This window comes from Macrobrachium rosenbergii, chromosome 50, assembly GCF_040412425.1.
Source record: "Macrobrachium rosenbergii isolate ZJJX-2024 chromosome 50, ASM4041242v1, whole genome shotgun sequence".
NCBI lineage: Eukaryota > Metazoa > Arthropoda > Malacostraca > Decapoda > Palaemonidae > Macrobrachium > Macrobrachium rosenbergii.
Genome location: NC_089790.1, coordinates 25280001 through 25290949, shown reverse-complemented (window position 1 = coordinate 25290949; position 10949 = coordinate 25280001). Strand labels below are relative to the sequence as shown.

General features: G+C 37.2%; 1 protein-coding gene across 1 annotated transcript in view; it reads left to right on the top strand.

The window, feature by feature from the left end:
- Positions 1-3164: 3164 nt before the first annotated feature.
- Positions 3165-10949, top strand: part of LOC136832926 (uncharacterized) — an 8694-nt gene continuing 909 nt past the window's right edge. Inside the window, exons 1-6 of the mRNA XM_067094586.1 lie at positions 3165-3250; positions 4698-4787; positions 4998-5101; positions 5606-5797; positions 8179-8396; positions 9801-9889. Coding sequence (XP_066950687.1) covers positions 3165-3250; positions 4698-4787; positions 4998-5101; positions 5606-5797; positions 8179-8396; positions 9801-9889 — 779 coding nt within the window. The remainder of the gene's footprint in view (positions 3251-4697; positions 4788-4997; positions 5102-5605; positions 5798-8178; positions 8397-9800; positions 9890-10949) is intronic.

The following is a 10949-nucleotide window of genomic DNA, read 5'->3' as shown; positions in this document are numbered from 1 at the left end:
TGTACACTATATAGCCGCTGCAAAGTATTCGACTGTTACATGCCCTATCAATGCTATAAATGTCAGGAATTTGGTCACAGCGCAACAAATTGTAGAAGTGACCAAGCTTGCCCTAGATGTGGTGAAAATCACAAATCAAGTGAGTGTGCTAGCAACATCTTCAAGTGTAAAAACTGTGTAAAGAAAGGTCATAGTAATACTAAACATAAACATATGATGGCAACAAGTGCATAGTATATAAAGAATATGTCAAAGGTGAAAAATAATACGGATCATGGCTTTGATTAATAATCTTCTCTGCAATTTAATAAGAAGAAAGCAAATTTAAAAAAAGAACTAAAGACTCTCCTATCACGCAGGAGCTACGACAATGACGAGAAAACACAGAAAGACAATTATAAAATATATAAGCACCTTATTTTGAAAACGTACAGGGGCCCGCCAGAGAGGGAATTATCCCTGTGGAGGGCTGTACATAAAACCAAACAAAATGAAACAAAGTGAAATGACCACACAGTTACTGTATGTGGAATTCTGGAACACCAAATGCATGAACTGAGGTCAGAATCACCATGCAAGATCTAAGGAATATTTGTTATATGTCATCATTGCCTTTAATGCCGCATGGCGCAAAGGGCCCATATGAAATTCCACCAATTATGTCTTTACATTACTTTATCCTCTACAGATTACTATTCACAAGAAGCATCTCTTTTCGTAGTTCTCATCCATGTAAGCCTGGGTCTTCCAACTCTTATGGTGTCCACAGAAGCCTAGCTATCACTATCATGCACCATTCTCCCTGGAGTTGTGCCAATGCCATGTCCAAGACATCTCCATTTCATCATTATCTCAGCTACGTATAGAACTTCCGTAGCTTCCTTTATCGTATCATTTTTCACTCTATCCTGCCATCTGACCCCTAACATTCTTCTTAAAGCATTATCATCACATCGACAGAATCTTTTAGATATAGTCTCATTGCTATACCATGCTACATGTGTATAGCAATACAGGTCGTACTGGAATTATGTAAAATCTTAATTTCTTAGACAATTTCTATTTGACTCCAAATCTTTTTCAGCCTAGCCAATGTTTGATTGCCCTTGTTTAGTCTTTCACTAAATTACATCTCAAGAGAAGCTGCATTGGAGATCATTGTTCCTAAATATTTAGAAGATTCAACCTTATTAAACCCTTTTTCCATCTGTTACTTTATCCCTTTTTGCATACTCTGTCCTCATTACTTCGGATTTTCTTAGATTTTTTTTCATTCCCAGCTCCCTACATATATGATGCTTGTTCTTCAGCAAGCTTTGTAAATCTTGTAGCATCTGAATGATTAAAACTGCATCATTTGCATATTTTAAATCTGCTGAATGGTAATTCTATTACAGTTGGTTGCGAGAATTCATGATTAAGCTCGATCCAGTACTTCCAGCTGTGTGTGAACGTTCCATTGGAATCAATGCACTTAAACTCAAGACTGGGCCTGTTTTTACCTGCACCTGCCTGTGCGGACCCAGCCTCAAACCAGAATGGGCCTTTACCCCTAGGTCTAAGTGTCGTGAGCCGAAATGAAACATCCTACTCCCTCCTAAGTTGGTTTTGTCTACCTGACTGGATAAATACCACTGCTTCAACTCGGTCTGGAATTAATCATAGCTAAATCAGATCTGTGAAGTTTTTTCTAAGTTATTTAAACTAAACACCTTGCACTTCTGTCCTTTTCACTCGTATATTTATTCTCCTTTTCAAGTAATACGTTGAAAAAACAAACCATACTAAGATTTTTTCCACGATTCTATATTCCCTACTCACCATCTTTACAATGTTATATCGACTTCACAACTTATTCATCTTCAAAAAAAATATTTTCTAAGACTTGATTTCAGAGAGAGAGAGAGAGAGAGAGAGAGAGAGAGAGAGAGAGAGAGAGAGAGAGAGAGAGAGAGAGAGAGAGAGAACGATGGTAACAATTATCACCGGCGTAATAGTCTGAGCAGTTACCATGACAACGAGGACGCTATGCTCAAACCTCAGCAGACAGTATTCGCTCATGTGCTTTTATCCAGCCTAAACATTTCTATACTTCCTGCTCACACACGTAAGTCCTGTTAATGTACTGCAGATTCTACTACCAGCTTAACAGTCACGCGAAGCTGTAAACAAGAGAAACAAGTCATGAATGCTATTTCCAAAATCGTTCTTTTTTGTCACCATTAACTATTATAGTAAGGGCTAATCCTCGTTCGTTACCTGAAACCGACAATCAGTCACGCCTCCACCATGCGTTGGAACTTCAGGTATACATAAGTTTTGGATTTAGGTTTTATTTTAGACTTTGTTCTTCCTTATAAAATTTATCCTAACAGAGGCACTGATAGCAAGATGGTTGACATCTCACAGGCCTTGTTTTCAAAGTAGAAAGAAGCAAAAATAGAATTATGACAATTTATAAACTAAATTAAACTGGAAAAAATATATATAAACGTATATATATATATATATATATATATATATATATATATATATATATATATATATATATGCACACATACATACATACATACACGCATATCAATATGTGTGTGTATGTATTATGTATGCGTATATATATATATATATATATATATATATATATATATATATATATATATAAACACACACAAATCCAGCATTGTACTGACTTACACATGAGGAAACCCAGAGTGGATGCCTTCCTTGCAGGAACTAGCATCAGCCTCAGTCCCTTCAATAGTTTGATAATAATAGTGGAGAGAGAGTGCCGATGGTAATAGAGAAACCATTCCCTAATATTCAAATTTCAGTGGATTATATCTGGCTATCACCAGGCCCTGATAAGTTTCACAAGAAAACACAATACAGGCATAGGATAGCTTAGTTACCCGCCCCCCAACACCAATGATGAACATCAGATACTAACAGCGAGTGCCGTTTGTTCTGAAAAAGTTACAGTGTTGTGTGTAAACTACAATCAAATTTATTGAATGTAATAGTGTTGCGTTTACAAGATATCTCCAAACATTGAATTGGATAAAAATAAAACTAAGGCTTACAATTTTTATAATACAACATTATGAAGAACTAAAAAGACCATATAAAAAACGGTAATAATAAGCGAGTCCCTGATTTTCCAGATAATGGCGGGCCAACCAGCGCCAAGAATTCGGCTGAGCAGAGCGAGCACCAGCGTATCAGAAGACGATCACCAAACTTATCATGACAGGTCAGTAACCAATCGCCCAACAACATTTAGCTACGCGTACCATCTATTTTCACTTTATTTACAAAAGACAAAAGCGGTTACAATTCACTAATGGGCAAATCTACAATTTACTCACAGTGTGTTACACAGAAAAATGCTTAATTCTAAATAAAGATTTCTTGGAAGTTCGAAGACATCTCTTTAAATACTAGGAATGAGAAAGCATTAAGATACCGCAGCGTAATGCTTGCTCAGCATACCAATAGTTACTGAACCAATTTACAGAGCGGAATACAAGCCGACGAAACTTACCCTACCAAGAATACAACATTTTATCAAGCTATGAGGACGAACTGTTATGTTCAAAGTGGAGTGAATATTAACTTTTAATTTTCCCACATAACCTACACTGGGATGATTCCATGAATGCCTTCATTCTCCTTTGATGTGGAAAATTTATCAAAAGAAGGAAAACAATCACTGCGAAGAAATGGTTTAGCTTTTATGATACACAATTAATGAAACCTATTAGCATTAACTGATATTTTAACGATGTAAAATCATACATACTAAGAAAAACTCTTTGGTGTGAATGAGTTGCTGCAGTTTTTCTTTGGGAGTTTTAATGGTTCGATTTTAATGGTTTGAGTTTTTTTTTACAACACTTTCGTCGAAACATAGGTACTGATAAATGATTTATTATTAATATATACAAGCTATATTAGACATTTATAAGACTGCTTTTCTTAGAATGCTCTTGACAATGGGCCCCAATTAAAGCAAAATTTAACGGCCACAGTGCTGTACATTTTTCCACGACATTAAGATTCCATAAACATGGTAACTCCCGTTACCTTATTAAGTAGTATTGTTCTATATTGCGCTCTCAGAAACAACTGGCTTTACAGCTACTTCCGAGCACTAGATATGATAACAGTCGCGGCTCTTTCACTGAGGTACGTAGCTGTGAAAAGAATCTTATGTACTGTATAGACACACTTTCGAGAAAGTTCCCGCTTGAGACATAAAAAAAAACAGTAGTAGAAGACGGTTACCAGACTAATTGACAATTATAAAGACTCTTCATGAGGGACAAATTTTTAAGTAGCTGGTAATCTTGTTGAATTTATTGTTCCAAAGAGTAAACATTAATATACACCTTTTCATTAGCAGAAACTTCAGCCAGGGTATTCATTTTGACAAGGAATAATACATCCGATGTCACAATCTGATATATTTTCTACTGCTTGTTTTCCTCTGTGTTTTCTCTTCTTTATCTTCCTGCCTGCCTGTCCATTTATTAACTTTTCAAGAGAAATATTTCTGTATGATGAAGGTATAAACCAAGGGCTTTTTCTCCCCCAGCAACCAACAGTCACCACGTAATGTATTATCTACGAAAACAATGTCTGGTTATTTTCGTAATAACACCGAACTGGTTAGCCTTTGACTAATGCCTGTTTTTCAGATCTGAAGTTACAGCCACTGAAGAGGAGCTTTGGTCAGCTATGACACCCGAGCACCTTATGATGTTGAGACGCCACTTCATTCAGCCCAGGTACTGATTTCAATCGTGACTTGAAAACTGCTACAAATGAACTGCACTTTCACAAGATGTTAGTAAAATTCTTCATGCGCCTTTAGTCCCTTTTACCTTCTTTATCAGTCTAGCCCATCACACCTTTCTTAATAACAGAAATTAATTTGCTTTTTACGACCATCACCTATTGGACCGCTGATCCTGTTTTCTGACTCTTCCTCACAACAGAGGGTGGCCAGGGAGAGCTTCCCTGTCAGTCAGTGGGGAGGATGAAGAAGAGACGAGACTCCTAACTCGCCCTCAGTTCATCGATGCCATTACAGCATTGCTTGGTAAGGAAAAAATATTTAAAAAATGGTTTAGATTGTGCTTATAAATATGCATATAGTGGAAAAATCATTGATGGTTAAGTTACTCTAACATTTCCTATTGCATGACCATGCTGAAATCTTGTTTACATACTATATATATACATATACAGTATAACATATATATATATATATATATATATATATATATATATATATATATATATATATATATATATATTTTCATTTTAAATCACGGAAAGGTAAAAACGTGATGATTATACGAACAAAATTACAGCCATGAAGGAAAACTTTTTCTTCGTGGCTGCAACTTTGTTTGTGAAAGTGTCCGTATTTTATTCTTTCTAACGTACAGCTAGTTTCAGAAGTAAGCGTTTCCTTAATACCATGTTTTATATATCTAACGAAGGGCTTATTAATGTTATCGTCATATAAAATCAAAAGAGTACTGGAAACATTTTGTTTGAAAATGCATTTCAAAACAATGGCACATTTATCATCTTTCAGACACAGAGCGTTTTGAAGGAGCTTGTGGATTAATATTCGATGCTATTGTTGCTACCACGGCAACCTCTGCCTCTCTTGTGACATCTTCTTCTAGTGGCCCTCCAGGAACCCATATTAGTAGCAGCAGCAGTAACATGAGCAGTAGTAGCAGCAGTTATGGGTATGTGATCACCATTGTTACTGCCTTCAAAAGTATGTTTTTTTTTTCTCATACACATAGAAAAATAGAAGCTTCCAAGGCAGTAAAAGTTGCCAAGCAAAATGGGACTGTTGAGCCGAATCTCATTTGTTGCACTGAAGTGTGGCTGCTGAATGCAGATGAGGAAAACTAATAAAAGCAGTTTTTGAGATATAGTGTTGGTATAAAATGTGCGAAGTAAGAACGGTGTGAGAAATGCAATTACGCGATGGTACTGTTAGTGAACATGTGGAATGACCCAAAACTTCACAGGGAAAGCATAATTGAAAAATCACTTTCAGTTACATGACTCTAATATTCTAACTGATGGTAGACAAATGGATCAAGTCAGTATAGTAGAACATTAGGTAAATGTATGATAAGAAGTGCCGATGCAAAGGAATTACCTCCAAACCGAACTGAAACAAATGGAGGACATACAAAGAAAATGGGACCTCTCTACCCACAGAGAAAACGCATTTTCATTCAAGGGGGTCTGTTGCAGACGCTGTATCACAACACTATAAACTGTAAATCCAGTGAAACAACGGGTAATTTCAAGAAGAAAACGGAATATGCAGAAAGCGTGTTACAAGCAGTATTAATGACAGTGATACACTGCAACCAGTTTCTTTAAGTGAATAAAAATTTAATTTCGAGGTTGACATAGGAGCCCTAAATATTTTTTTGTCTGAAAGAATCATGGGAGAGCTCCATAAGATAAGGCAAAGAACATATTTCAGTTATTTTATTCCGCTACCAGTGACGAGGTACTTATCCCTGGACAATTCAAGGTAAAAGTAATCTTAGATAACCACATAACTCGGGCAAATTTGACAACAACATCTCGCAGTACCAAATATTAAATCTTCTTTGAGGATGTGCAGTTCAGATATTGAAACGACGGAAAAAGAATACAGTCCAAGGAGCTTTCTGCCACATTTAAGTACGACCTTGAAACATCTTAGCTTTTTTAGTTTTCTGTAAAAGAAAACTATTGGGCCGGCTTTGTCTGTCCGTCCGCCCCCAGATCCTAACAACTACTGCCGCTAGAGTGCTGCAAATTGGCATGTTGATCATCCACCCTCCAATCATCAAACATACCAAATTACAGCCTGTAGCCTCAGTAGTTTTTATTTTATTTAAGGTTAAAGTTACCCATAATTGTACATCTGGAGACGATATAGGACAGGCCACCACCGGGCCGTGGCTCATACAGCAATATACCAAGACCACCGTAAGATAGATCTATTTTCGGTGGCCTTGATTATACGCTATACTGAAAACTCGATTGCGCTGAAGAAACTTCGGCGCATTTTTTCCTTGTTTTTTATCAGCACGGAATATATGAGTAATTCATGATTCGCAGTTTTCTCTGATTAATTGTGCACTTCACAGGTTAACTGATCTCTGAAGAAAAAGAAAGTAATCTGCATGTCACGTCGAACACTGACACTCAAAAAGCATATTAAAAGAGGTCAGATTCAGAAGGCATAGCTGTTTGTCTTAACAATGTATTAGTGGGCAATGCAAACACGGAAACATAAACAATCTAAGGCGCTATTGCCTCGGGATAATTGCCAAGAGAAACGCAAAGATAGGGCTTTTGCTTAGTCATTCATACGGTAAACAATCCAAGGAAGATACGAAGTTCAGACGAGGGTACTTCTTGCTACACGTAAAATTGTAGACCTGGACAGTCTTGCTGAATTCCCGCACTTTTCACAAATGCAATCGGTTCTTACAAAGTGAATGCATACATCTTCTAAAGATAACCAACCTGGCATCATTGCATCAACCAGCGTTGTCATTGTTTCAGAAACACCCAAACAATGATGTGTCAGACAACCAACTGTACTTGGCAAACGAATGAGGAAATGCAACCTTAAAAGATTTGACAGAATTCACTTACAGCTACCTGTAACTCAAAGCTAGCGGGAAAGGTCTTACAGTACTGTGCAACTGATGCCTGGCCCCAAGAAGATTCAAAACTATGTGGAAACTCATATTGCCACCAAACTGACACCTGGCTCACATGGGATTGGAATTCTGTCCGTGTACTATTCAAACTCCGACCTGTCTAACATCAAACAACGATTCTGTATCCTGGACTTTACTTATATATACATAAGTCTTGCATATATTGTAGGTCTCTGTAACTAATCCATTTTTCTCTCCGCAATCCAGTTGCTGCCTGCACAAATAAATAATATTAACGTTTATGCCCTAGGGTTCTTTCAACACCTGAAACATTACAAACTAAAGTAGCAAAACCTCGAACAGACACAACAAGTATACATGAAGTGAAAAATTTACCCATTATCCCGTCACTGAGCATAAACTGCGTCAGAACTTACTGAGTAAATCTTAATACTTATGCATCTCATTTTTTTTTTTTTTTTTTGTAATTTGTCCCTTTTTTCAACTTCAGCATCCGAGACTTTATTATTTATTTATTTTGTATTTTCAAGGGGAAGCACCAGTACTGTGGGGATAAGCTGGGGCGGTCTCATAACTTACTTAGCCAATGGCGTGGGAGCAAGAGGAAGAGATGTTTCACAGGAAAAGTTATTTACTCCAACGCCCAAATATATTCTCCTTACACATACCAAGGTAAGCTGAAGAGAACTTTGAAATGCAACAATTAGGATTTGTTCTAATTATTAGCAAAAATTTGATTCTGGATATTTTATTTTTAAAAATTTATCATTGAAAGCAAATAACCAATAGCAAAGAGAAATTGAGGAAAAATATCCTAGTAGACGGCTACATGAATATCGCCCTCGTAATTCTCACAAGCCCCGTCTCTCTTTCAGGCATATTGCTGACATCTTCGTTTATTATGTTAAAGCCCACAGTTTATTATGTTATAGCCCATACTGATATTTTTTTTATATCACATATTGATGAAATATCCTTGCAATGGGCAGTCATAATTTTTCATATATACTTCTTTTCTTGCGACAGGGTACAAATCGATATCAATATTTTAAAGTCCGTCCTCAACAACACTATTATTTAATCACGCAGCTTTACACCAAAAATAACTAGAATAAACGAACAGATAAATAGATAAATTAAAAAATTAAATCATATTTATATTGAACATTAATGCTCTTGGTGTGTGTGCAAACCGGCTGCCTTTGAAGGATCGAATGCGATCGTCATCCCTCTTCCAAACAAGTGACCATCACAGTGAGAACTCTAATATGCCTATCTAGGCACGCTCCTTGGAGACCAATAATTGCCATGGATTATCAAGTCCCCGTTGAGATGGAACAACCTCCATCAAAGGCAAAAATAAGTCAGGGCAGCTAGGAAGTGCGGCCACTCCACCTTCTCTGGGAAGGATTTGGAATCCTATACTGTCTGGGGAGGTCCCTCAGCCTTTGATTAGTCTTCCACAGGGCAGTGGAGCTACATACTTGCCCAGGGCTGATCTGGAGTAACTGTAATACAAAGCAACACCATCATTCTATCCCTCGACGAAGCTTTGCAACCAGATACAGTCTATCTTTTCATACAAGAGATAGGGAGATATGCGGGAGAAAAACAAGCATCCCTGACTTCCTCCTAAACATTTATAATGAAAATACTGTACCAAACATTAAGGTTTACTTACGGGAATGTTTGTTTTAAACTAAATTCCTTTGCTTATCACTGAAATATGTTTGGGTTTACTTATGGGAATGTTTGTTTTAAACTAAATTCCTTTGCTTATCACTGAAATATGTTTGTTATATGACATCTCAAATGTAATTAGTAACCATTCCTTTCATGTAAGTAACTGTTCCGCGTGGCAGATTCTTAAGGAGGCTCCGAACTATGGTAAATGTTTCATGAAATGTCTTGTTTTAGAGAAAAAAAATCCGGACAGGTTGCTATAGGTTTCCAATCGCATAGGCAAGAGACCAGAAAAAGGTTCTCCAAAATATAATTTCCTAATAGATACTGTTCCTTTTAATTGTTTTGATAATTCAAAAGCTTCATTTTTTCTATCATTTACTTCGGGAACAGAGAGAACCTGTAGCAGGCGTGACAGTATGTGGTCGCAAAAAACTGCTGATCGTCGGAGCAAGGGGTACCATCACTAAGACGATGCAAAGGTAAGGTAAATTTTGGGGATCTTCAACTTTCCATTAATGCTCTCGTAAATGAACTTAGCTATATATCAGAAAGTATTCCATATATCCTTTAAAAATAATTATGTCTTAGGAACACAGTAACATGAGACCAGTATGGCTCTGTAAATGAACTCTTGTTGTTAATCATTAGGACCAAGGATAGGCTTAATGTCCCAGCCTTGTAACACAACATTGTTACTGAAACGTGCAACAAACCTTAACAGCCTGCTGCAATGAGCCTTATGACATAAGTTAAGTATACCTTAGTTTTACCAAACCACTGAGCGGATTAACAGCTCTCCTAGGGCTGGCCCGAAGGATTAGACTTATTTTACGTGGCTAAGAACCATTTGGTTACTTGGCAACGGGACCTACAGCTTATTGTGGAATCCGAACCATATTATAGCGTGAAGTGAATTTCTGTCACCAGAAATAAATTCCTCTAATTCTTCATTAGCCGGCCGGAGACTCGAACTCGGGCCTAGCGAGTGCTAGCCCACAACCCTACCGACTCTCCCAACGAGGAACTGCCTTATGCCTTATGACATAACGAGGGCATAAAACCAACTCAGTAAATACTGAATAATTATTCAATAGAATAGAAGAATAGACCAAAGGATTTAGGTCAGAGGCCAAGGGCTGGGACCTAAGTGTTAATTCAGCGCAGAAACGGAAACTGACAGTAAAAAGGTTGAAACGGAGTGACAAGAGGAAAACCTTGCAGTTTCAGTATGAATCAACTGTTAGGAGAGGGTGGAAAGGAAGATGGAAGAAAGAGAATATGAATGGAGGTACAGTAAAAGAAATGAAAGGGGTTGTAGCTAGGGGCCGAAGGAAAGCTGCAAAGAGCCTTAAGTAATGCCTACAGTGCACCGCATGTGCACTGACGGCCCTACCCCTCAATGAGGGAGTAATTAATAAAGAATGCCTCAAAATGCCTTCGAAAGTAGAACTGAGCAGCAATAAGTTTGAAAAGAAAATAAAAAATTTTAAGATTGATATAGCTGCTTTTGAAGTCAGTTATTCAGTATAATTACAAATT